This window comes from Populus nigra, chromosome 7, assembly GCF_951802175.1.
Source record: "Populus nigra chromosome 7, ddPopNigr1.1, whole genome shotgun sequence".
Lineage (NCBI taxonomy): Eukaryota > Viridiplantae > Streptophyta > Magnoliopsida > Malpighiales > Salicaceae > Populus > Populus nigra.
In genome coordinates, this window is record NC_084858.1 from 17,725,054 (window position 1) to 17,752,410 (window position 27,357).

Here is a 27,357-nt window from a genome sequence, read left to right on the forward strand (position 1 = left end):
CAGCAACTAAAACTTAAATCATATTTAATCTTAGGTCAAGCAAAACATTAGTCTTATAATTAAAGAGTGTGGATTAGACAATTAGGTTGACAAATTAACTTAACTGGGGACCTCGGTCTTAAGGAAATTTATTAAGGTTGTTAACTCCTTGAGTTCATAATTAATCAATCTAATAGAATATTGAGAATTACAAAGAAAAAAAGAAATTTAAAATGGTACCCTAATTGTTTGTGCTTGCATAAACTCCTACAACAAATTGAAGGCTAATAGCTAGGCTTGCAGCATCTTGTCACACAGAGTTCAAACGTCTAAATTTAGATATCATCGTAAACTCTCACAAATTACAAGTGAGAAAAAAGGGTAGTATTAATTACATACGTGATGTTAATTAGCATCATTAGGATATCTCTAGAAACCTCACACGGCCACGAAATATCATTAATAATATTGTAACATTTATTTGTTCTTAAATAATTTGTCACATGGAGATGTTTGGTCGCACGTAGCCAAGATGGTTTGTTTTTCTTAGCTCCCAATATATCATATGTTTTTGTACAGAAAAGTCAACAACTACTCTCAAATTACCCCTCACGAGATGGGGAAGCCCACATCTCAATCTTGTCCCCTCAACAAGACGAAGACGAGATAACAATATGAGAGCATGGTAACTTTAAGGGTGTAGTTCGATTGATTAGTTTTTAAGGTTTGTATTTTAAATATTATTAGTTTGAGTGGTATAAATATTAAAACTTTTAAAGATTTATATGATCGTTAATTTTAAAATTTCAAGAAATTAATTGAGGTACGTGTAAACTGACTCGAACAGTAAAAAAAGAGAAGGTATGAGAGCATGATTTCTGATGACAGAATCTTTATGGGTCGATTGTTTCCCTTTTGAGTGTGTGTGTAGGACCCTGTTGTCTCCTTTTTCTCATTGGTTTACTCTCGTGATCTCTATTTAACATCTGAGAACTACTTGAATATGCAAGCTTATCACTTTACATGTTTTATCGTCAATCGGTGCTTCAGTGCTGAATTAAATTTATTTTTGATGAATTGAGTTTTTTTTTATTGAAATATAAATTGGGTTACAACTATAAGGGAATGAGAACAAAATCATTATCTTTTCTAAGAAAAAAATAAAAATCTCTAGCTAGATTTATAGCTCCATTGTGAAAGGTATTTGTCATCTTATATACACATAGAAATTAATATTAGGTGCCGTGAGTACCGTCCTGACTGGCCTTTACTAACCCTCTTGAACGGAAGCACATGACAAACAATCGGTTCAAAATTGAAATTGTTGACTCAATTACCTAAAAAGTACACAGAAATTGCTAACACGATGTTAAAAAAAAAACCCTTCCCTTGTTAATTAAGCTAGGGCAAATTATGAGGTCACATTGTGTGGGATTGACTAGTTACATTGTCGGCAATGGTCGAATAATAAAGAAAAACTAGCAGGGCCAAATGTCTACGAAGAGCGCTCGAATTATTCATCCATGTCAACAGATCAGGTGTCTGCTTCCAGACAGGAGTTACCCAATGTTATCACTGACTTTTGAACAAGATCAGAGACAGAAATACGCCGCATAAATGCAAAAAAATTTATACTATACATATGATGTTTTAGGAGCAATTTCTAATTGTATTTTTTAAAAAATTTAAATTTTAAATTTTTTTTTAATATTTTAAAATTATTTTGATGTATTGATATTAAAAATATTTTTTTAATATATTTTTTAATAAAAAATAATTTAAAAAATAATTATTTAGAGTCTAGAAGGCGGAAATCATTGACTGACTAGATGAACATCACGTGTGATGAATAAGGAATCATCAATTTGATCTGTCGGTTCAAGATAAGGAAAAGTAATCGATTTGGTCTTTCATTTACGTGACATACTTTGACTTTTGGTAAAACACCACTAGTTAGGCAGCATTGGTTTTAATTAAAGATCATAAATAAGATCAAACACAAGCAATTAAGCTTACTGAACAATTGTGTTCCTGAAGAGATTAATTAATTGAATCAAGAAATAAAATATAATGGCGAATTGATTATAAAAACTATGATTATGCTGCAATTAGATCATATACTGTCTATGAGAGGGTTCTGAGAATGAATTTGTGGCTCATGCGAGAAACAAAGAATATGAGTGAATCAGCTTTTTTGAGGACAGTAGCTTGTTTTGGGGGTCAAATTTGGTGGCTAGCAGGCAATCTTTCTGAAAAAGCACGTAATTATAAGACATACAAAGCAAAATCTTCAAATCAACATCACGTTTTAAATGTTCTAATTTTCATTTGCATGCGGTCAAAATACCCATTTTTTATTTTTATTTTCTTATGGTAAATATATAAGCTCAATATATAATATATATTAAGTATCAATTAGATATAAAATCAAGAGACCGTGACTCCCACCATGAGAAAATTAAATTATATTTGAGAGAAGAATTTTTAGAATATGATGAGCAATGAGAAGTTGCCTCTTTAGTGGAAGATTTTATAATTCTTGTTTTTTTAAAAGGAAATAAGTTAAAATATAAGTAAAATATTTCTGATTTGTCCAACACATGGTGTAATCATGGAGCTTAGAATTTCTAGAATCATAAAAAACATAAACTTGATACTTAGACGAGTTCAAAGATAATTGATTTGATAATTTATTAGACCTAATTATATTTGAACTTAGAACTTGAATGAATCTAGAAATAATATGTTCAACAATTCACCAGGTTTAAATATTAGCTCAAAAATACTAGATTATACTTTAGTCATCCTTAAACAAATAAAATAAGATATAGGCATCCATTTCCAAATTCAAAACTCTTCTGTTTTATTTATCCACAATTTACATGAGAATGAGGTTAGCAGGGACAAGCATAGCATTGCTTTTTCTTCGCTTGCTAGATCAATATCTGTGCACATAGGAGCTTACTTCTGAGCCTACAAATTGTCAGAAAATCAATTAGGCCCATATGTAACCTTAGTGAGTCAAACAAAAGCCCACGGTGGCTGATGCAGCCCATTAAAGAATAAATGTTGCCTTTTTCAACTTCTAAAACTGACGGTTGAATTTGCCGAAGTGGAAGTGAGTGGTGGATATTAAGCCCTGTAATACTACAAACAACATGAAAATCAACGAACCACGACCATAAACCTTCTACGAACTTCTGTGAAACTGTCCTGTTTCTACCACTAAACAAATGGAGTGCTTTAACTCTACTAAACTGTCATCTCCCTGCACTTCTTCTATCCTCAACCTTCAGGTACGATGGCACAATACAGATGTGTGTGGTGTTGTTCTTATAAATGTATCCCACTTGATCATATTGATTCTTGATTTGTTTTTGCATGTGTTTTAGTTAATTTGAGCTTCATAAGCAATCCCTTTAATTCTATTGATATTCTTGATCGTCGTTTTCTTACTGGAAGGGTCTAATGTAGCTTTTAGAAAATTGGAGTTTCTAATTTATGTTCATTAGCTTTGTAGTGGCAAGTTATATTGGATTCTTAGGGACTCAGTAATTGCTGCTTCCACTTGAATATATAAGTAATAATGATAATAGTGATGAGTTAATGAATTGTGTAAAACTATGTACAAACTCATCTTGATTGTGGTTTCTATGGTTATTGAACTGAAGTTGCAGCATGAACATGGCAAGATTTTGTCCTTTTTGTTGTGATTGTCTTTGGATTGAAAATTTTGAGTCACTTTTATAACATAATTAACTGACATTTCAGGGTTCTTCATCACTTGTTTGTAACAAATTTTCTAAAAATTCAGTTCATCCTTGGTTGCTGTCCTCTCCACCTCCCAAACCATTCTTTCAACTTGATGATAGACTGCAGTGTAGACAAAAATCAGCTCATAGAACTTACAGGGGCCCCATATTAGCGGAAGCTGGAAAGCAGGGCTGGGACTTGGGCAGGTTTTTGAAAACGTTGTATTTCTTCAACGGACCGCCATCTCCATCCAAGGTTTGGATTTAGTTTTCTATTGGAGTTTTTATCTCATCAAACCAAGAAATTAAATTCTCAACTAACAGTAACTCATTATCTATGAAGTTCTTTGAGTTTTTAATTGAGAAACTATCCAGTCCATCACCCAGCGAACCAAAAAAGTCAATGGAAAGTTCTGGTATTGTCCTAGTTGTGGGAGCAACAGGTGGTGTTGGCAGAAGGGTAGTTGACGTCTTACAGAAGAAGGGACTGCCTGTCCGAGTATTGGTACAATGCTTTCACCTTGTTTAAGATTCATTCTTTCATTTTTTAGTTCCTGACTTAACTCATCCCAGTTTCTTTTGGGAACATCTATGAATAGAGAAGAGAAAGAAACAGATTATGCTTCCTTCCATTTATGTATGTTTTTGTGTCAAACTTCTCTCAGGCCAGAAATGAAGAAAAGGCAAGAAAGATGCTAGGACCAGATATTGACTTGGTGAGTTGACTGCCTTCGAGACCATATCATGATTACAAGAATCGTGATTCTACTTATCAAATATTCTCCTCCAAAATGTGTTTTAGAATATCTTTTTTGATTGGAATGCTTAATGATCATGAAATTTAAGAAATCAAAAGCTTTAGAACATTTGCTCTTCTAATAATTAGATCCTACGTGATACACCAAATTATGAATATGATGTAAGAAGAACATTTGATGTGCAAGAATGGCGAGAGAGACTGATCTTTAAGCATTAGGGAAGGTATGCTTGCTTCAAACCATGTACTGTAGAATCAAATGAAAATCCCATAGAAGCTGCATTTTACATATCAAATGGAATGTTATTTTTGTGTTGAAAACATTGTGCATGAGTTGCAATCTTTCTTAAGGTGTAAGATGACTGGTTCTCTGATTTTACTGCTTGTTGGAATGTTGACATTATATAATTGCATCTAATATCTAAAATTCATAAAACCCAAATCTTTTCTCTGTTCCTTGCTCTGTAATTGCTCTCTTTTCTTCTTACTTTCTTTCTCGAGTTGTCAGATCATTGGAGACATTACTAAAGAGAGCACTTTGTTGCCTGAGTACTTCAAAGGAGTGAGGAAAGTTATAAATGCTGCTTCTGTCATTGTTGGCCCAAAGGAAGGCGACACCCCAGAAAGGGCAAAATATAGTCAAGTATGGTATTGAATATTGTTTACGTGATGATTATTCATGCTCTTTGCTTATCTAAATATTTAGTTTCGACCATCTTTAGTCTCTCTTTTATGATTCGCATTTGACTTTCAATTTTAATGTGGTTCAGGGAATCAAGTTCTTCGAGCCAGAGGTATGTGCTGATTAACATCTGTGTTGAGTTCATTTCAAATCTTCCTTTGCTTTCCCATATATATATGTTGTGTGTGTTGAACTTGTGCTGCTAACAAATGTGTGGCTGCTTGGCTGTATGGTTTTGTTTTATTGACGAAGCCAGATTAAAGGTGATTCACCTGAAATGGTGGAGTTTGTTGGGATGAGAAATTTGATTAATGCTGTAAAGGGGAGTGTTGGCCTTCGAAATGGGAAACTGCTATTTGGATGTGAAGGTGCTGTTTTTATGCTCCATATTGGCATGACCTAATCGTGTAGCATACAAGTTAGATTCAAAATAAACAGATATGATAATGTTCTCATTTTTAGTTTCTCTTTTTCCCTTTTTATTGGGAGGGTTTAGAGTTGGTGTATTGTGCTAAACAAGAGCATGCAGCATGAGGAAGCAGTATGGATGACACCTGACATGGACATGATAATTTTGTAGCATGAATGTTTTTATATTAAATTTCTGATCTATTTATACAAATACTAAAGTTTTGCAGAATATTTACTTGATAAATCCAGTTGCATGATCCTTACTGTTCAACCAAACTACATGAAAACTTGTGCTGGATATGGTGGCTAGTGAGCATGAGCTCTGATCTTTGAATCCGTGGAAACTAAAATATGCACATTTAGTAAAATTCAAATCTCGTTATTATTTATTAGATAAACAAATGCTTTGTTAATGAGATTCTTCTCCAACTTGAATTTTTCAGACAATGGTTTTAGAGATCTCGCTTGGGGGGCTTTAGATGATGTTGTGATGGGAGGAGTTAGTGAAAGCGCTTTTATAATTGATACAACCGGAGGGGAAAAAGGTGGACCAGCTGGGCTATTTAAAGGTTTGTCAGTGGTTAAACACTCTTCTTGATTCAGTATTTGTCAAATATACTGTTCATTTATGTCTTTCTCTTCATTTTTTCCCTCTCTTACATGCGGCATGTTTATATTGCATCAGGCGTTGTTTCCACTACAAACAATGGTGGCTTCACTAGTATCAGAACAAAGGTAATTATCAGAATTTTATCCTGACTTGTCACTGTTGTTGTGCTATAGTCTTTTTGCTGTGCCTGGACCACTTTTGCTATTTCACCATTTTCTGTAGTGATTTATGTCACTGTTTGATTTTAACATGATAATCTATATTTAATCTAAGATTTAAAGCAGCAGCTCTATTGGGTCTTTAACTTATATTTTTCTTGTGTTTTTAACATTTTCCCAAGTTTAGAAATATAATAAGATTAAAATACATTGGCTGTCCATGAATTTGATGTAATTACACTGAACACCCTTCTGTTTCTTCACTTTTTTCTGTTTGCCATAATCATTACGAGGGGACCAAGTGAAACAGAAATGATTCTGGAAAGGTGCCTGGGGGAACAGGGGCTGAGGTTTGCTCAATGCTGTTACTATTAGCCTTTTCTACATAGGAAAAGTTTTCAACTATAGAATACATGGGCTATATAAATCTCTACTTCTGCTAAGCAATGGCATTAATCTAATCGTGGTTAAAATGGAAATGTCAGTGGGAAATAGTGATGAATGTATTCCTGTTAAGTCAGTGGAGCTTGTTAAAGAATTTAAACCTCTTGGACTTCCTTTCAGAATTTTTCAGTACCTGAGGATCTTTCTTCATATGATGGTTTGGAGCTACGCCTTAAAGGTGATGGACGTCGGTATAAACTTATTGTTCGCACTAGCCGTGATTGGGACACTGTTGGCTATACAGCAAGCTTTGACACCACAGAAGGTCAATGGCAATCAGTATGTGACCTCATAAAACTCGTTATCTGAACGTGTTAAATAAAATAACCTCTCTTCTCATTTCAGAGTACTTTTACAGATACGCCTGCCCTTTTCTTCTTTTGTCCCTGTATTTCGAGCTCGAACTGTATCAGATGCTCCCCCTTTTGATCCAAGGAGCATTGTCTCACTTCAGGTATCCTTCCTTCATTAAGTTAAATTTATTTTCAACGTCACCAGTTTCCTATAGCAGGTTATTCAATTGGTATTTTTTTCAGCTTATGTTCAGCAAGTTTGAATATGATGGGAAATTGAATCCAACTTTTGTAGAAGGCCCATTTCAGCTTCCTGTATCAAGCATAAGGACATTTATAAAGGATCCTGTTACTCCTAGGTTTAACATTTGGTTCCCTTTTATTCTCTTTCCAAGTACCTGAATTTAATGGACCTTCTGGAAAATTCAATTCTATCACTGAGCCCTGTCACTTGTAGGTTTGTACACGTGAGCTCTGCAGGAGTTACCAGACCAGATCGGCCTGGTCTTGATCTCAGCAAACAACCTCCTGCTGTCCGCTTGAACAAGGAACTAGATTTTATCCTAACATTCAAGTTGAAGGTTGGTTATCATTTTTACACAGGATGCTTACGCATTTGCAGATTCTATTCCCTGAAAAAGCTTGATAGTTTATTTAATATTATGGCACTCCACTTAGGCTTACAAAGTGTTGGGACTTCTGCAATCTGAATTGGGAATTGAAACAACAAAGATTTTCTTAAATGGTTGATGGGATCAAAGCTTTATCCCATTGTAGGACTTGGAAAGAGAAGGTACAAGATTAACAATATATAGAAAATAAAAACTGAAGAATCTGATTTGAAGCTGGTGAAAATTTTTAGAAAAATGAGAAATTAATCATACCAATAATTTGTGTAAATATTAAGGGAAAAGATGGAGATCCTGAAGGCATTTATTACGAATAAGAGTTTAAAAGTTGATGGGAAAATAAGGGTTTAGAAATGAAATTTGCATGCATGTGCATACCGAATCAAACCATCAACCTAGTAGTTTGAAGTTATTTAAGACTGTATTGATGCTAACGAAGTGCATTTACAAGAAGGAGCTCTTGAACATAGCAGGACTTGATATTATATGGAAAAATGTGTACTTCCTGGGTGCCTTTGTTGGGGATAGAAGTTTTAATTAAAGTGAAAATAACGGGTAGAAATCACATTCTGCACATAGAGATCTAGATGATTCCTGTTTTCCTAGCAGAGCATTTTGTTGAAAGGCTCCATGCACAAGTAGCCTTCCTTTAATTGCCAGCTGCTGCTGATGGATTGGTGTGCACTTTGCAATGATTGGTCACTGTGCTGAATTAAAGAACTTTGCAACATGACAAAAAATTGAGAAGAACCCGGCCATTGCAGTTCTGTAGATTGTTATTGCAAGTGTGTGCTTCATACATTTTTACCGGTATAAATAAAGAATAGTTAGAAGAAGAAACAAATACATTTGTGAAAGGCCATAGGTGCAAAATTGACCGCTAGGTGAAAGAAGGTTGTCTCAAGTAGCTTGCCTGTGTACAATATTAGCTTGCGTATGCAGCAGCACACTAAACGGCACAGAAAATTATTTTATTCGAGTAGAAGGGATGAAAGATGCATAAGATCTCATGAGAATAAATTGAGTTGAAGAAGAAAATAGATCTGATTTATTAGCATCGTATAGAGAATTTGGAGTTGATAAAGATGGAAATTTAAGGAAAGTATTAATCTATTGCACCTAAAACAGTTTAAAAAATTAAAGTTCGATTTCTGAGAAAAAGTAGAACAAGAAGGAGGCTTAGAAAATGAAGTGTGAAAGCAAAGATAACCAATTTTTGAAGTAGTCTACGTCACCTATCATCAATTCCTCAACAACAGTGTGCATTCAGCTTGGATTATCTTTTTCTTTATTTCAACCTCTTAAATAGAAATTAGAATTCTATGTTTAGTTCTTTTCACCTTCTCACAGTGGCTAGCTTTCTGACAGGGGGAAGATTTGATACGTGAAAGTGGTATCCCATATGCAATTGTCAGGCCTTGTGCTTTAACTGAGGAGCCTGCTGGAGCAGATCTCATTTTCGATCAAGGAGACAATATAACAGTAAAGCACTAAAATAGAAGTTTCACATTTCTTTTCTGTCTATATATTTTTTGAATCTGTTTGTGCACTAAAACGGGGATAGTTCTCCTCCTCCTAAATCTGTATCCACCACCCATGTCATAATTTGAAACTGAGATCTTGCACTTGGAATTCCTATGTTTTATGTTCTTCCCGAAAGCTTACTAATCTCTTATGTTTTTAATGACTTGTCTCCTTCTGGACATCTTTACATGATTGTGTCAAATGATTGAACTGGAGTTCTTTTATCTGCAACGAGCTACTCTCTAAATTTCAGCTGTAACTTGAAGGATAGATAGTGGTCAATGCTTTGCTTCCCATAACTATTTATCTGATACATGCAGGGTAAAATATCAAGGGAAGAGATTGCTCGGATATGCATTGCGGCTTTGGAAAGCCCGTATGCACTTGACAAGACATTTGAGGTGGTACTCTCTGTCATGCATATGTTATGATTAATTCGATGTCATTCCACTTAAAACACACAACACTGTCTTTCTCCGAATAATAATGTACATAACTATCAGACAAAATGAAGAAAATTAAAGGAATGGATCCAGGCTATATCACACTTTGCATTATAAGTTACCCCAATATCTCTTATGTGAATTGTCTAGCTACTGGATGCTAGATTACGATCCACAGATTGTCTCCCTAATTCTTTTTGGTGCTAAATGTGTTCTGTATCGCACATCATCCTGAAATGGAGAAATTCTTTTCAAAAAGTTTGAATACAGAGTGAAAAGTCTTTTATTCACAACACTGGAGTTGAAAACTGTTGTAATGGTTTCATGGTTAGTTGCACGAAATATCTTCATCCTAGATATTCATCTTGGATCCCAGTTTATCAACGTTGTAGTTATGAACTAAAATATGTTTCTGTATGCTTTACCAGAATAGAGCTTTGGACAGCATTGTTCATATATGCTTCTTTTCCAGGTTAAAAGTGTGATTCCATTCAGTGAACCATTCACAGTAGATCCGGAAAACCCACCTCAGGAGAAGGACTACGACATTTATTTTAAAGATTTGAAGGATGGCATCACTGGGAAAGAATTGTTAGAACAAAGTCCTGTTCCTGTCTGATGTGAATGACAGGTGCGCTCCAATATTAGCTTTCGCGTTGACATGTTCTCTTTCTCATTTCTGTCTAATGAAGCCTTGGCTTACACAGTAGGAAGTATCCCTGTCTTGTTCCCTCAGCCCTTACCTACCCATCTGTGATTGGAACCTGCAATACGAAGGTTGGAATTCCCAAGTATAAGTACCAGTATTGGACTGTTTCGTTGGGGGAAATCATAGAATTTTTTTTTTTGAAAGATGAAAGTAACTTTCACCAAGAAACTTGACATCCACATTAATTGCGTGGTTGCTTCTGCGTTTGAAGCAATCACAGCAACTCACCTGTTTGGTAATGCTCCAACAACAGATTTCTACTGGTGGAGCTTATTGTTAATTGTGGCACGTCCACAGGCAGGTTTGCAAGAAGCAGCAATTTGCTGCTTCTTGAGCTGGAAAACTCATGAACACTGGAGCATGCTCCACTGTTCATGGGTTTTCTTTAATGAATAGTGGAGCATGCTCCACTGTTCCAGCCGAACCGGTCTGGTTCAATGCAAAAAATACATTGAACCGGGTCTGATCTAACAAAATAAAAAAATATCTTTTTATTTTTAATTGTGTTTTATTCGAAAAACTAGTGTTAAACATTATTCAATGACATTACATGAATTAGACGGAGATCGCTTGATGACGTAATATTTACAGAATTTGATCGCAATCCCAATTTTATTCCTGATTATATTTTACCTATGTTATTGTGCTCTTAAAAAATTTAATGGAACAATAAAAAATATTTTATATAAAGTATTATTTATTTCATAATATAATAGTAATAGTTAAATTTACAATATTTAAATTGAAAACCATCAATATTAATATATATTTTTAAAATTATTTTATAACTTCAATTTCAAAAGCATTCGTAACCAAACACATTAAACTACTTTTTTTTCAATCCCAATTTCAACCACAATTTTAACCAAACACCTATTTTTTCAAATCAACCTCAACTAAAAATATTTTTTATAAAACAATTTTTTTCAAATCACATCCACAACAGCTACCGCAATACTAAACATACTCTAAAACACAAGAATGATAATAAAAAAAAACACATAATTCTATAGAATAGGGTCATTGCAGAATATTTTTTCTTCGAGTAACCTTCTAAAATTCAAACTAAACAAGTTAATTTATATTAGTGGTGGAAGTAAACTGAATTAAAAAAAAATGCTAAACTAAATTGAAAGAGTAAAAGCACCATAAAAATGTTTTCTTAAACTTAATAGGAATAAAAGTAACTAAAAAAACAAATAACTTTCTCCAAAAATCCTCTTGATTGTATTGGAAGGAATTTGTTTTCGTGTTCAAATTGTTCTTGCTTTGATCTCGTAGATGTTCAATCAAAATTCTTCAACCTTATTTTTTTTTTATAATAAATTTTGATATTAACTTCAATCCTTTTATATTAAATTTTGCATAAAAAACATTAATTGATACATGATTTTGCCGTATGATATAACAACTAATCTCTAGAAATTGTTGGGTTTTGATACCAACTAACGTAAATAAAAATAACACAAAAAAGACAGCAAGCACAAAACAACACATAATTCTATCGTATAGGATCGCCACACCAAAAAAATCATAATTAAAAATTTTATTATAGAATATTTTCTTATATATAAACTAAACAACCTTTTTTTATACTTATTCTAGGCCTAAACTCAATAAGAGAACAAAATTTCTAAAATGAATTGAAAGAATGAAACATCATACGGGAAAATATATTCCCATGTTAAATAAAAATAAAAATAATTAAGTAAACAAATAACTTTCTCTAAAAATCTTCCTACATCAAAACTGTTTAAAAAGAATGAAAGAAAATATTGCAATAAAAACATGAGAAACGAACTAATCAAGAAAATAGAAAACATCAGGACAAAAGATTATAAATCAATTTCAGTAGATCCCCATCTTCTGCTGACTACCTGATTATCATCAAAAACGGTTTTAGATGGTGCACAGGGACTTGAGCTTGACGTTATCATAATTTTCTATGATGTTAATGTGGAGAGGAAACGGAAAGAGGAGGAAAATCCATAAATATTCAAATCACAAAGGAAAGGAGACTAAATATAAATAGAAGCCATGCTCAAGTAGAATTCATTTAAATTATAATATAACATGATTTGATTCCACACCACAACATTCTTTATATACCCTTAGATAATAAAAAATAACTAATAAACACATTTAGAATCTTAAAATACCACTTAAATGAGCCAAAAAAATCACCCACAATGGTCCCAAAAAAAAACAAAAGCAATTTGGAAAAATCTTTTCTCTCTCCACCCGGATCTATTTTTTTTTAGGTAAGATGAAGGTTCAAAACAACCATCATCAAACACCCGTTGACATAAAAAACGGTGAGTTTTATTATCAAATAATAAAGAAACTAGCGTCTTTCTTTCTACTCATTGTTTTTCTACAAGTTTCTATCTCTTCTCTCTAATTAAAGAATTGAAAAATAAATGAAATCAACTTTGAGATTTAAATGAAAATTATCTTGAATTTGGAGTACGCTATATATTTTTTTCATACCTTTCTAAGATCCTGGATTCAAAGTCTTTACTCATTTATTTCAAAACACATATAACCAAGCCAAACCATCAAGGAAAGACATCGTCTTATTCAATGCATTATTCTCGCCAAGTTAAGAACTCGTTCTTGATAATTTATTATTAAGTACAACATTCTTCTCTCGAAAAATGCTCACCCTCGAGTTCAATTATAGTATCAATTGAAGGCCTTCATCTCTCCTAATGCCAAACCATAAATGAAAGACATCGTCTTATTCACTACATCAGATGTGCTGAGGCAATATCAGAAGGGGACAATATGAATTGATTGCTAATCATTCAAAACACAAGTAGCAGCCCTAATGCAATGAGAGAACTTTATGAAGGGTTGCTCAGATCTAGCAAAACTTGAAAACAAATCTGAACAGAACCTTGATTACACTACTTAGAGCCCCTGTAGTTTAGTCAAATAAAATTCTTGAAACATCAGGGGGTCTAAATTTCGAAAAACAGCTAAGTAATAAAGATAATGCAGAAAATGATTATACGAAGATGATGAATGATAAAAGGAATAAGCTAGTGTTAAAATCTTGCCGTCTTGGTTTCATCAGCTCTATTTTATACTGACAATGAAGATGGCTGCGTAGCATGATTCCTGGGGGGAAGCTAGAGTTAAAATTTTGCTATTTAAACCTTATGCTTAAAATCATGCATATCCGTACTGCAACGCTCGTTTTAATTTGTTGCTAGAAGGCATGCAAATCCCTTGATCGACTGCAAAAATACAAAGTGGCTACCATCTGCAATGCTGATTAATCAAGCAGCGCAGATCCACAAACTTGACTATACTGTAGCTGTTATAATATCCTAGTACTATAATATATTTCATAATGTGTTTTATTAATGCAGATCGTTGATTTTCCTATGGATAACAAAGCAGGAGCTGCTTGAGAAAACAATGAGGTGCCCTAGCAAAAAAAACATATATACAGGATGAGAAGTCGAAGCGTGTTGGTATGAATGCTGAGAAATTATGACTCCTTGTACACACATAGTTGTTGAAATGAGTTTTGGTAATTTGCTAGACGTAAATATACTGAATTTCCTTTGTTACAGCTCACAGTATCATAGTTAAATTGCACCTGTTCACACAATATATACTACAGCACTTAATCCAGGAACAAATGCTTTCACGCTTGCATGGGCAGCCTAAACATCCTACTTACACTGAAAACTTAGCATAGTTTTGAATGTAATTATAATATGAATTAAGTCCCAATGAAACCAATCAAAGTGAGTCCATGAGGTAAATAGTGTTTCCCATATTATAAAAAATGACCATCATTAATAACGTGACAGAATCTTGTACAGCAGTGTCTTCGAAGTCTGAATTTTGAACACGAACTGATAAAAGGATAAATGTACGACGAATGCATCCAAAAAAGTGTACATACATGACCAAGGTAAAAACAAAGAAAAATCGTAAAAAGACAACAAGAGATCAATACATGACGAAAGAAAAAACAAAGAAAAATGTGGGGAATGGCGCAACAAGAGCACCTTTGATAGGTACAGTCGCGCATCGGCACAGAAGTCCAGACTTATCGACCCAAAAGAGGGAAAAGGAGAAAAACTACACAGTTTTTGAAAGCCATTCTCTCTCATCATCAGTGTTTTGTGGAGAAAGAAGCATAAAAGTTTTTCACCTAATTTTGTACATTTTGTATCCTGGTAATTCAGTCATGAATTACCTTAGTGTGTAAAGATGACAAAGGGGGAATAAAAACACTCCCGTGTGTGAACTCTCATTAATGTTGCTGGAAAAGAAAGATGTATAAACATTGTTTTTTCACCACATTTTGCAACTTCTAATATATATATATATATATATATATATATATATATATATATATATATAGGGATGAATTGGCTAAAGAGAACTCGAACAAGATACCTCACCTCTCTTGGTTTTGCAAAAGTACTATTATGAATTGCCTAGTGTAACTTTTATTAATAAAATTGGTGAATTATATGTTCGTGCTATAATCATTGTTCAACTTCTAACCCTTACTTTCAAGCTTCACAATCTTACCCCTATAGCCCTATAGTTTCTTAAAAGCTTCAATTTTCCCCTTACTACTAAATAACTTAATAATGCTCACTTTTCTTCTTATCCTTACCATAATTTTTCTTACTTTTATCTCACGACTTCCTCTAAATCCCCATAAATGTTATAATACCTCACAAAAATACTTCAAATTACTAAAGAAAAAACACAAACTAAATTCAAAATGTAGGCTATTAGTAGTTAGGAGTAACATTGAAACTTTTTGAAACTATAGGATATAACTGAAAACTTTCAAAACATAAGGATAGGAATGGAACAATGATGTAAAGACAAAACTGAAGTTTGCCCTAAAATGATTATTACATCAAGGCTGCCTAAACTAAAGTAAATGTTGAAAAACTGTAGTATTATTCTGTGTTGTCATTTCAAGTCAGAAAAGGCTTGGTGTAAAGCAAAACTTACAACTTTGTATGCAAAAAAGTTCCCCCATAAAGTGGAGCAGTTGTTATAGCATCATAGTTGTGACTTAATTATTGTTCCTATGACTTGTAATCAGAAAGTACGAAAGAGCACTTGTTATAGCAGCATGGTTGGACTTGAACTTTTGTTCCCATGACTTGGCATTAAAAGCAACTATAACCTAGTGAATTGTCATTAGAAAGTGTGGAGGAGTAGCTATTGTGGTAGTGTGGTTAGGACTTGAATTGTCACTTCCTGGTTTGTATTTGAAGATTTACATAATAATATTTATTATATCTTGAATTGAATTTAAGTTAAAAACTTAAATTATTGGGTTAAATTAATTCTTTGATATGATATCAAAGTTTTAATGGTCAAATAGTCACGAATTTGAATCTCATCATTCTTATTTATTTGATAAAAATTAAATATAAGGTATTATGGGTTATGTAAGTTTTAAGTCCAAATAACTTTCATTTAAAGAAGTGTGTTAACAAATAATATAAATCATATTTTAAAATCTTATCTAATAGCTTAAGTTATTGAATTGAGATGATTTTTTAAAAGAGATAGTTGTGCACTGTACATGTATAAGAATTGATTTTTCATTAGAATAGAATTCTTATCATGGCAGCGACAAGATACATTTAACATGTGTCAAGTAAGAAGTTCACTTCACCATTATATAAACATGGAGAGGAGAGTTTAAGCGACTTGCCAAGCTTAGATGAGGAGAGGTTAATTAAACCAAGATTAATCCTTTTTTATTTCTCTGCATTGTCAACGTTAGAAATATTTCATATTCAACTTCTATTCAAACTTTTTATCATGCTATTTTATTTTATAAACTCTAAGTTGTTTTAAAAAAACTTTCAATCAAAATGGTTCCTTGTCAAGAGGCAGAGGATTTGGCTAGAGAATGACAAGAAAGGTAGTGTAAGAGCCTCAAGTTAGTCCCATTTTTGAACCAATTAGTCCAATCTTATTCTATTACTATAACCAGGTCAGATGTTGATGAAGTAAATGCTAAGTTGAGAACGAGATACTTGGCTAGACTTCCTCTCTCTCTCGGAAAAGGATTAGCAGGGGAATTGGGAGTGCTATACATGAGGAGTTAGAGATAATTATTCTCATATGTTTATTTAAATATGGAAATGAAATACCCCTTGATGACTCTATCCATGATGTATTCTTCACTTATGGCATTAGTTTGAGCCAGCTACACCCGAATAGGTGGCTAATTAAATTCATGAAATGTCTTGGGAAAAATCTATTAATACACACACGCGCTCACACGCACCGTTTAATTAGTTTAGAAACGCATCGCTTAATTGAGTTCTTTTTGTTCTAGAAGAAGGGATATATAGATATATTGCAAGTCAAATTGCAGCTAATGGCATAGCTGTTACTTGTCCTTGTATATAGCCAATTTGGCAAAGAATAAGGAAGCATGAATTATAGAATAACACTGTGGACACTCGCTCGCTCGCACCCTCTCTCTCTCTCTCTCTTCCTTCAGCTACTTATCCCTGCATTATTCCTCATTTTCACTGCTGGCATTTTCTGTTAATAGTCATATATGTTCCTCATAAAAGCTCGGAAGAAATCCATGGAGGTGCAATCTCTATTCAGCTTCCACCAGCATTCGTTTTGTTATTTAAACTAAATCGTCATTACAAATTGAACTGATTTCTCCATGTTTAATTGGACCTAAAACACAATGATATTAATTAAAGTAACAAACCCAATTTTTGTTTCCATATGATTTTCGTTCTCAAATTATATATTACCATAAGTTTTATTTTAGAGCAATCCATCTAAATACGGATTAATTTTTTAATGATGGTTATATTAATTAATTCAAAGGGATATTGGAATGGAAGATGAGGCGTCGAAGTCGCCCTCTTCTAAAACTTCAGATTTTTTTTTATTTCTTTTTCTTTTTCTTTATTAAAATGAAAAAAAAAAACAGTATGTGTGCGTATATATATTACAAATTGATAAAATGTCAAGTAATTTCGATATCGGGAAAGCAACTCTCCAATATCATTTTCTTTGGATAGTGAATATCTCTTGAAAGCTTCATATCAGGCTTGGAGCAATGTGTGCTGATGTGGATGTGCAGGCTTGCTACATAGGAGAGAGCATATGTAATAAATCTCTTGGGACAAAGTTAGGTGGTATTTAATTAAAAGGCACATAGAGGACCTAGAGATATTAATTTCAAAAATGAAAAGCAAAGTAGGAGGCAAAGGTACTATATATTTAAGGGGAGAAATATTGCATGCGAACTAATTTTTGTATTCTCTTTAATTATATATCATTTATATAAATATGAAAAAAAAAAGTAGAATATACATCTCATAGAGAAGACTAATTAAAATTAATGCGAGAAGTTAAATTTCAAAGCTTTTTATCTTTTCTTTTCCTCCTCCTAATTTTGTCCATGACTCTCTCAGCCTTCGGGGAGATTAGGTGAGAGTGAGTCTCTTCAACCATTTTCAAAATTCAAAAGCAGCACACTACCTGGAAAACATAAAGTTCTAAAGTAAAGAAAGGGGAAAAAAAAATTCTTGAAAACTTACGTCTATTGCATTGAAATTAACTAGGTTTTTCTCAAGCTTTCATATATATGAAAAAAAACAAAAACTAATGGAACAGGAAAGGCTACAAGAGTTACCAGTGCCATACATTACAGCATGCTTTATTATTTCTTCTAGCACGACGAGTATCCATCACATTTCCGGTGAATATCCTTCCCGGTGAGCTCAAGAATGCGCTTCTTCTAATGGGAGGAGACCAGATTCCACTTTGCTCGTAATCAAAATCAAACTCAGTTGCATCAAAAAATTTGTCGAGAAGTCGGTCAGAAACAAACTTAGACACTCTCTGAATTCTTTTAGGAGAGGAAGATGACTCAGGCAATGAAGGTGAAGATGAGCATTTGGAGATATCCATTTGATAAAAAAGAAAGAAACAAAAGTACTCAAAATGAGAGAATTATAACAAGATAACACATGTATGTGTGAGATTGATGAAGCTGAGATGGAGACAACATTTCTAGGAGGGGGGGCTAATGCAAGTGATGGTAATGGTGGGTGCTATGACAAAGACGTGTATGGCTGTATGCAATCATGGAGATGTCATGGGCTAAACGTTGTTATTTGGTGCCCTACATACCAAATGCAAAGTTTAGGGAACCTGAACCATTTTGGCTGGTGACATTTTTTAAGCTTAAAAAAGTTCATTTTATTTTATCATAGACTATATGATTGATGGGCATCATATATTCCTTTTGTGGACCCTATTACAGCCATTCATGCTCAAGGGCTTGATCCATGTTTAATGGAACGCAAAATCCATATATTTAATTAACTTGTGGAGTTTACCAGGAATTCAAGCTCTGTGCATACATGTGTTAGGTTGTCGATACATTATCATCTAGAGAAGTGACATGTTAACAGAGAACATTCCTCCCTATGCTGAAAAATTAAATCTTAATTTTACTCGGCAATTGAACCTTCCGATGTTAACCCCAAGAGGCATAGGGAAGATTTTTTTAATTCTATCATTAAAATTAGATGTTTTTGGTTCCTTTAAAGGGCTCTGATATATATATATATATATTGATGAGTCGATGCACATGAGACTGAATCTGAGCCCAATTTTGATGGTGTTGGCATATTCTATTATTATTATTATTATGAAGAGGGAAGATGAGTGTAAGATTTCTATTTTTAAATCAATTTTAATTTTAGTCTAATCCTCGAACTCATGATAGCATGCCGACTGTCAAATGTTGTTCTGCATCGAGGACAAGTTTTTTAATGCAGAAAACGATATTATATTGCCAATAGCCTCAAAATTACAACTTTCATTCAAAAGCAATATCATATTTAATTTAAATGGAATTTATTAACTCTTTGTTTCTCATCTTACGGTTCAAGAAGTGAAATCAATTTCATGCAAGTGGTCATTTCCGACGAGCATGGTGGAGATGCCGCAAGTGATGTTGACAGTTAACGCGGATCATAATTAATTAAGCTACCACAATTCTAGAGTCAAATCAACACCAGTAATCGAACATGCCATCCCTTTTATGTCAAACGAAATCTGTGTCCATGGATTTTCAGAGATGTACACGAATGACGGGTGTTTAATTTACTTACTGACATGAAATTAAGGGCTTTTTTACTAAACTTGAGATCAAAGGTTTTTTTTTATTTTTAAAGTAGATCACTAGATAAAAAAGGTAAAATAATATAATTCAGATTTGTGGGAATTTGTAGAATTAGTCGATATGTGTTAATTCAAATATTTATATTAAATTAAAAAAATAATATAATTCAAAACTTAATTTAAAAAATCGCATAGTTTAGATGTGGCTTGAGAGCCACATGCAATATATATGACTCAATTCAAAAGTAGATTAAAACGTTAGAAGCTCTTTTTTTTTTCCCATAATTATTATCACAAACAGATCATCTCTGTCTCTCTCTCTTTCTCCATTGTGATAGACAATCTTTATGAAAATTTAAAACATTACCACTGACATGTTCTAAATTTTATAATTGATAATCATTAGTTGTAAATTAAATTAAATTACATAGATGTATTTGCATTGCATTAAATTGTTATGTGGATTGGATGAAAGGAACAGTGTGAAGAATGATGTTGTTACAGGCATGCCCGAGGCTGCCAAGACTTAGGTGTTTTGAGTATTTATTACAAGTATCAATAATGATAATGATAATGATAAACAAATAAAAAAAACTCTAATAAAATTTCAGTAAAAACTAGAAATTTTGAAAATGTGATTATATATATATATAATGTAAAACAAAATTACCCTTATTTATCATGAAAAGATAAAGTTAATCTGACATTTTATGATTAAAAGATAGAGAGTTACATAGGTGTTCTTGTGACACCTCGCTAATTTGTTGCTATGAATTTGCACGAGGATGCATGTTTGTATATTATAAAGCCTAGTTTTTATAAGATGAGCATGCTTTATGGCATCCATATTTATCATGGATTGATTAGTGCATTAGTTGACCAGTAAAGATGCGAGATCTACACGTTTCACCAATGTGTTTGGGAGATGAAACCCATGCTGCAGGATTTGCCATGTTAGTTCCCTCGTCATGAACGAAGCCCCTATGATAGGACTTGAGGAGGTGGTTGACCAAGAGACTTATGCTTCTGTTTATTGAGATGTGTGCCTCTACCCACTGGTTTTAGAGGTAATAGTATCAAGTTGACATGGTTTAGCGATAATTTTAAGAACGTTCTAGATAATGCGACAAAGGTGTATTTAATTATATATACTTGAGCATACATAATAAACATATTTAAGAGTATCATATTCATGGGTACTACCAGCAATGCAATGTCGGAGTTTTATATGACAATCCTTAAAGACTTTTAGGTCATTCTTATCTATAGTTAGGGGTTGGTCATGCTTGCATATCTATACCACTAGCTATATAAAGCGTGTATGAAATAAAAAAGATAAATATTTGATTGTTTATTATTTCTACAAGTATAATTATTTTAAATAGTTTCAATGAGTAATTTCTTTCTAAATATTAATTATAGAAGCATATCTCCACATCAGTCATCTAAGAAGAAGCTAGGGGAACATTATGTTCAACTTTGTAACAAGAAGGCAACTCTTAATTGGAGCTTGGTAATAATAAATTTTTAATAAACCTATATAAATTACATGCAAAATTGTTATTGTTAAAGCAATCCAAATTAACATAAAAGAAATACGAACATAAGAAAGGGAGCTAGAGTTTTCATTAATATATTTATTTTAAAGTGTTTATTTTAATCTAAATACAAAGAGATTATATATAGATTAAACTAAGAATAAAACAAGATAAATATATTTCTTAACATCTCTTATTAAACTCATGAAATAGCAACTACAAGTATTGAAAGTTTGCTAACTAGAAAATAAAAATAAAAAATGATATATTGAATATTATGAGAGTTGATTTTTTTAATTATGAATTTAGTTGAAATTAAATTAAATTAAAGGCCATGTGAATTATGATTGTGTTGAATTATAAATTATGAATTGTATTGAATTGTAAATTATGAATTGTTAAGTAGGTTGTTTTTTATGGTAGAGAGTTTTGATGCTGGATAAATCTCCAGTATATTTTTTTCAATTGCACATATAACTCTTTAAACTATTTTATTTTTCTAACTAAGTATTGAATTGTGTTATCCCCATGTTTTTTTTTCTAAGCTAGATTAAAAAAAAAACTCCCACGTTCATGCAATGATATATATATATATATTAAAGCGATTCCATCCAAAGACTCTAAGTTTTTTTTTATGCTCCTGTTCATTTTCAACTTTCATATTGTTATTAATTTATTTATTCAGGTAATTATCTATTAAAAAAAGAAAAGTAAACTACGTACCATGTTGTAATTGTATATTTGATTCAAATGACATGTCCTTGAAAATTGTTAAGCAGTTTCTCCTCTCTTTTTTCAGTGATTTCGAATGAAATTAAAGCTGTAACGCTTGGCTGCCTTGTTATTGCTATATTTATGATGTTTTCATCTTTCACCTTTACACTTCGTCCAAGAGAAATGTATGTCTAGCTTCTGCTGCCCACTTCACAATTTCAATAGAACTTTCGCATGAAAGATCCATCCATGTTTTTTTATTAAATATGTATAATAATCAAACTCGACATTCACATGCTTTTTTTTTAATGTTTCAAATATTAAATTTTGTATACTAAGACTAAATCCTTCCAAATCAGATTTTAATTATTTAATATTGTAAAGCAGAGTACTTTTTAAAAATATTTTTTATTTAAAAATATATTAAAATAATTTTTTTAAAATTTATTTATTTATTTTTAATATTAACACATCAAAAGCATAAAAATACACTAAAAATTATAATTTTATATTTTTTTAAAGCAAATATATTTTTAAAATATAAATGGAGAAGAAGACCTAGCTAAATTGTTAAAAAAAATGATTTAAAATCATGTTTGTTTATTCAATGATACCGTGTTTTTAAAAAAAATTATTTCAGATTAATTTTATTTATTTTGATATTAAAAATAAATTTTTTAAAATAAATATTATTTTCAATCAAAAAAACATTTTAAAAACACAATCACTAACATAATATCAAACAATTCATAAATATCAGTTAAACACCACAATTTGCAAAGAATGATTATTAGCCAATTGGTTGGTGTCATAACTCCTAAAAAGTCTTATCCAATTCTTGCCCGGAAATATTTTATATTTTTTTATAAAATATACATACAGGTTCGAAAACGATAAGTGTAATACTTCTTTGCTAATCAAGCTCTTTGTCAACTAGAACAGTAGAAGAAGATCAAAATAAAAGCAATCCGCCGATCTCCTATGGTTGGCATCTTTGAGAAAATTTTACACAATAATGGTGTGCATTGAAACAGACGCAGCATATCAAACCAGCTACATCTCCTAAACAATATAATAGTCAGATTAAAATCCTAGCTTGAACAGCACCCTACCCTCTTCATAGCGGAAACATCTTTATTGACATCGATTTTCTCACCTTTGGATGGAACAGCTGAAGCTGCTGCATTGTCACCTGTCTCCATAGCTTTCTTGCTCACGATACGATAGATCTGATTAAGAACTTCAGCAAATGCATTGTCAACATTAGTAGCTTCCAAAGCAGATGTTTCCATGAAGTAGAGGGACTCCCTCTCAGCAAAGGATTTTCCATCCTCAGTTGAGACAGCCACCAGGTGGCGAAGATCTGATTTATTGCCGATGAGCATGACAACAATGCTAGGATCTGTATGATCCCTCAACTCCCTTAGCCACCTTTCAACATTTTCAAATGTTGAGTGCCGGGTAACATCATACACAAGCAATGCACCCACTGCTCCCCGGTAATAAGCACTAGTTATGGCACGGTACCTATAAACACAAACAATAAGTTCAGAGAACATGTCAGTGGAAGAGAGAGCAGGTGATTCATTGAGTATAAAATTGCAAAATCAGAACTTGTTGCACCCCAAAGGAAGGAGAAATTTTTTTTGTCAACCTAGCTTAGACATATATAGCCAGCCACTAAACAGGCTTGACATCTATCAGCTCATTATAGAGGAACAACAAATGCTTTCATGGTAAATCTAAAGACTCAGCCCCAATGGGCAGCCTCAAATCCCTCTGCTATGCATGGTTGTCCAAAGATCAGATGTTAATCCTATAAAAATACTCCTTTTATATTATAGAATTGACTCAGTACCCAAGGACCACATAATTCATTTCCAGAAAAAGAAGGAAAAAAACAAGGGAGAGAGAGAGAGAGAACATTAAACCATTACATCACATTCTGCTAAGTTGTTCCAGGTCTATGTCTACATCTACATGCCATATGGTGGTCAGTTCAAGGGAAAACCAACTTAAAACCAATTTTAGTACACCAAAAACTGTTTTTTTTCCTTTTTCCAGAAGATAAAGCACCATACAATTCATACAACTTAATAATTATAGTGGTAAATGATTAGGAACCCAAGCTAAAGATCCTCAACAAATATTTTTCATTTACCAGGCAACAACAGGTTGATTTTGATAATAACACGGCATGGCCATGGTGTGAATGGCAGCAGTAGATTGCAATAGAGTAACCGATGAAGAAATATTAGCAACTGTACTAAAAATGATTAAGCTTTAGTTATTCCTATTCAAAGCTTAGTAAAATACAAAACTGTCAAAAGAAATATGTTTCCCTTTTTTTAACATTTTACTATTGGATTTGCAATTTCTGGCACCGCATTGCTATATGAAACACAGATTATTCAAATTCAAGCAAAAACATGGTTTAATAACACCAAACACAGATTATTCAATTGCTATATGAGCTTAGATTCGTTTTTTAACTGTTTATTAGCTGAGTCTTGCAATTTTGAACCTAAATAATTGCCTTATAAAATAAGTTTTCAGAATTAAGTTGATAGGTAATCTCTTACATTTCTTTTTTTGTAATTAAATTGAGATTTAATTATTTTATATATATATATATATATATATATATATATATATATATTATTTTACATAAAATTGTAGTATTGTTCTATTAATTTCCATATTCAGGATTGTTTTCTTTATTAATATTTGAACTTACATGTTAAATTGTTTAGAATTTTTATCTTAAACATTCAAGAAATAGTTGAGATGTTGAAGTTTGGAGCAAAATGGTAGAACTTAACAATATCTAACAGATTCAGTTAGAAAATAGTTTAAGATGAATAATAGAGTAGAAGGGAGCTTTCTAAACATAATATCCATAATGGCTACCACCTAGACAGTACAACTGTGGCATGTATCTGAACAAGCAGCGAGATCTCTGTCACATAACAGCCATTTTGTTAATTCCAGTTTACCACAACCTTATCACATCACCATCCACTGCCACCACAATATTAACTGAGAAAAGAGAATTGAATACATGAGATTGTTTAGCCATAAAATGCAACCATTGCATCAATCACTGCCAAATAAGCATAAAACAGTATACTACCTCAACCTTTGCCTTTCTATCAATAATAGATTACACAAAGGTATACAACTGTGCTGCCCATGGATACAGTAAAAAGCTTTTCAACTTTCTTTATATGAAATTACAACGCTGTGTGTGATAAACAGTCACAGAAACATCAAAGGACAGGAGCTTGGTAATGATTCCATAGCATGCCTTGATCTCTACATTTTGTTTGAGATCATCAATAAATGCAAATCTTCATATAGACTTTTTATGTCTATCAACTAGACAGCACATGTTGAACAAGAAAATAGATACAGGGCAGTCTAGGAAGCCAAATAACACATGTCAAACACAATTCGAAACTTGACTTCCTTCAACTTCAGCCATGGTCCATCCATAAACTTAAATCAGTATTATGCCAATTTGTATGAAGACAGAGTTTTTCGTGTTATACTTCCTCAGCCCCATATTCCACCTTTGGTTGTCAAATTATGGAAAGAAACATCATTGATTACTTTTTCTTCAGCGTATATTTTCAAGACTTTCCTCCAATTCAAAGGAATGTTACACCTTTGGTTGAAAACAGTTATGTGGTTAATCAAAATAATTTTTAGAATATCATATATTGGCATGAACCACGTTCAAGAAGCTAATAGATACAATGGAGGAACAGTTGACAGTGAGGACCAGGGAAGTAAGCTTTAAGGAGCATAATCAGTTTATTGCTGGCTTGCTAGTAGGCAGTAAGCAGAGATGGTGACTTAGATCTAAGAAAATCATGAAAATAGTTATTGAGTTTCATCTCCAACAGAATGTTCCAATAAACTAATTGGCATGTTTGGAAAGTAAGGATTTTGAAGAAGCTGATTGTGCAAATTGGTGGAGGATGTTAAATGACAGATGCATGGTCCAATCATGCATAATAAAGCACATGATAGTAATATGCAACAATATCAGTGAAAAAGCATGCCGAAAGAAAGTGACTGTAAGATAAAAGTCAAGGCTGCTCTGGCTGAAGAAAGTTGAAGCAGAACACACACCATAGACAAAGTCATGAAAACAATTACATATTGTATCCACTCAGACCTTAGGCTAAAGAAATTAAGAAACCCTACCCTGAATGCAGCTCCCGCAAGCAACTCAAAATTTCAACCCCGTCAATAAAATCAGTCTGCAAAACAAGAGGTGCAATAGCTACAACAATCCCAATCCATCTCTTGCATAGCATCGAAAAAACAACCAATACCATGCAAAATTGCAGTGACTATTCCCAATCAAAAAGCTTGGCTAAACTCCATTTCAGTCCAACTCATTCTCAAAACTTTTTGATATAAAAATCAACATGGACACACATAATGCCTATGAAAGTTGCAAAATGTCAAGTTCCACTAGTTCAGGTTGCGAATCTAAGTCCAAATCCATCAATAACCATGATCACTATCTTAAAAGCAAAGCAAAAAAACCTAACTCGCCAACATAAACGTACAAAATCCAAAACCCAATTCACTATTCTTTTGCTCACTTTCACAGATACACAAAAGCCTACTAACCAAGACCCGGAACACAAAACAGAGAATTAACTCAGAAACACACATGAAACAATAGAAACCCATCCAAGAAATCACAAAAAGAAAAGCTCAATAACTTAAAAAACAAACAAAACACACAACATACCCAGATCACAAAAAAAAAGATAACTAGTAAAAAAAAAACCCAGATCACAAAACACAAAAGAAGCAAAGAAATACCAACCTTTCTTGGCCAGCAGTGTCCCAAATCTGGGCCTTAATGACCTTGGAATCAACATTCAAGCTGCGAGTAGCGAACTCAACACCAATAGTAGACTTCGACTCCAAACTGAACTCATTACGAGTGAATCTTGAAAGAAGATTGGACTTGCCCACACCTGAGTCGCCAATAAGTACAACCTTGAACAGGTAATCATAGTCATCTTCGGCTCTGTACCCTGCCATTAGTAGTTGTCACGCCAATAGTATTACGCTTGCTTTGCTTCAAAGAAGTAAAGCCCTGGAGAGACGGGGAGAGAGGATGAAAATGATGTTTTTTTTCGTGAGTTTTCTTGCCTCTTATGGTATTGGGAGTTGTAAATGGAGGGGACTGCTGTCTCTCTCCCGCTCTCTGTCTCGGTGCTTTGCTGGGCTGGACTCCAAGTCCAGTTTTTTAAAATTGGAGAAAGTGTCGACGGGTAGTGGTCACTATGTTGATCACGATTTAATCCTTACTAAATTATTGTAGGCGCTCTGTAATGGGTGGAATTAATTTTTTTAATATAAAAAATATTTATATATTGTCAATATGTTTTTTAATTAAAAAAATAAAATATAAAAGGAATGATAAGATCTAATCTAGTTAACTTGACAAATTAAAAAATACTTAAACTATTCATAAAAATATAATTTAATTTTAAAAAAAATCAGAATAA

At 32.8% G+C, this 27,357-nt stretch overlaps 2 protein-coding genes and 1 long non-coding RNA gene across 5 annotated transcripts; 1 reads left to right on the forward strand and 2 right to left on the reverse strand.

The window, feature by feature from the left end:
- The first annotated feature begins 3,114 nt into the window (after positions 1-3,114).
- LOC133699641 (protein HIGH CHLOROPHYLL FLUORESCENCE PHENOTYPE 173, chloroplastic) lies at positions 3,115-13,974 on the forward strand. Of its 2 annotated transcripts, none has more exons than XM_062122982.1 (17): positions 3,115-3,275; positions 3,751-3,987; positions 4,075-4,236; positions 4,397-4,447; positions 4,997-5,131; positions 5,259-5,282; positions 5,427-5,538; positions 6,025-6,150; positions 6,267-6,316; positions 6,914-7,072; positions 7,152-7,247; positions 7,330-7,445; positions 7,544-7,667; positions 9,084-9,197; positions 9,560-9,640; positions 10,155-10,313; positions 13,769-13,974. In XM_062122982.1, the coding sequence occupies exons 1-16, from the start codon at positions 3,213-3,215 to the stop codon at positions 10,299-10,301; spliced, it is 1,797 nt and encodes a 598-aa protein (XP_061978966.1). In that variant the 5' UTR covers positions 3,115-3,212; the 3' UTR covers positions 10,302-10,313; positions 13,769-13,974. The 2 variants fall into 2 exon arrangements, with proteins under 2 accessions (XP_061978966.1, XP_061978967.1); XM_062122983.1 differs by lacking the exon at positions 13,769-13,974 and adding an exon at positions 10,390-10,479.
- Positions 13,975-17,666: 3,692 nt separating this feature from the next.
- LOC133700201 (uncharacterized) lies at positions 17,667-18,592 on the reverse strand. Its single transcript, XR_009843356.1, has 2 exons — positions 18,067-18,592; positions 17,667-17,912 (listed from the first exon to the last, which is right to left on the reverse strand). It is a non-coding gene; the product is annotated as an uncharacterized LOC133700201 (long non-coding RNA).
- A 4,052-nt stretch (positions 18,593-22,644) lies between these two features.
- On the reverse strand, positions 22,645-27,137 carry LOC133698474 (ras-related protein RABA1d). 2 transcript variants are annotated; one of them, XM_062121409.1, is made up of 3 exons: positions 26,667-27,137; positions 22,974-23,344; positions 22,645-22,879 (listed from the first exon to the last, which is right to left on the reverse strand). In XM_062121409.1, exons 1-3 carry the CDS (start codon positions 26,885-26,887, stop codon positions 22,797-22,799), a joined length of 675 nt encoding a protein of 224 aa, XP_061977393.1. In that variant the 5' UTR covers positions 26,888-27,137; the 3' UTR covers positions 22,645-22,796. The 2 variants fall into 2 exon arrangements, with proteins under 2 accessions (XP_061977393.1, XP_061977394.1); XM_062121410.1 differs by having other exon boundaries at positions 22,701-23,344; positions 26,667-27,134.
- Between the last annotated feature and the right edge of the window lie 220 nt (positions 27,138-27,357).

What these genes read in the sequence shown, in the direction of transcription:
- LOC133699641 (XM_062122982.1), top strand. Translation starts at nt 3,213, where the DNA reads ATGGAGTGCTTTAACTCTACTAAACTGTCATCTCCCTGCACTTCTTCT. An exon ending in ACCAGCTGGGCTATTTAAAG is followed by an intron (nt 6,151 to 6,266) that starts GTTTGTCAGTGG and finishes ATATTGCATCAG; the next exon opens with GCGTTGTTTCCACTACAAAC. An exon ending in CAGAAGGTCAATGGCAATCA is followed by an intron (nt 7,073 to 7,151) that starts GTATGTGACCTC and finishes GTACTTTTACAG; the next exon opens with ATACGCCTGCCCTTTTCTTC.
- LOC133698474 (XM_062121409.1), bottom strand. Translation starts at nt 26,887, where the DNA reads ATGGCAGGGTACAGAGCCGAAGATGACTATGATTACCTGTTCAAGGTT. An exon ending in GACACTGCTGGCCAAGAAAG is followed by an intron (nt 23,345 to 26,666) that starts GTTGGTATTTCT and finishes TTGTGTTTATAG; the next exon opens with GTACCGTGCCATAACTAGTG. An exon ending in TTCAGCTGTTCCATCCAAAG is followed by an intron (nt 22,880 to 22,973) that starts GTGAGAAAATCG and finishes TATATTGTTTAG; the next exon opens with GAGATGTAGCTGGTTTGATA.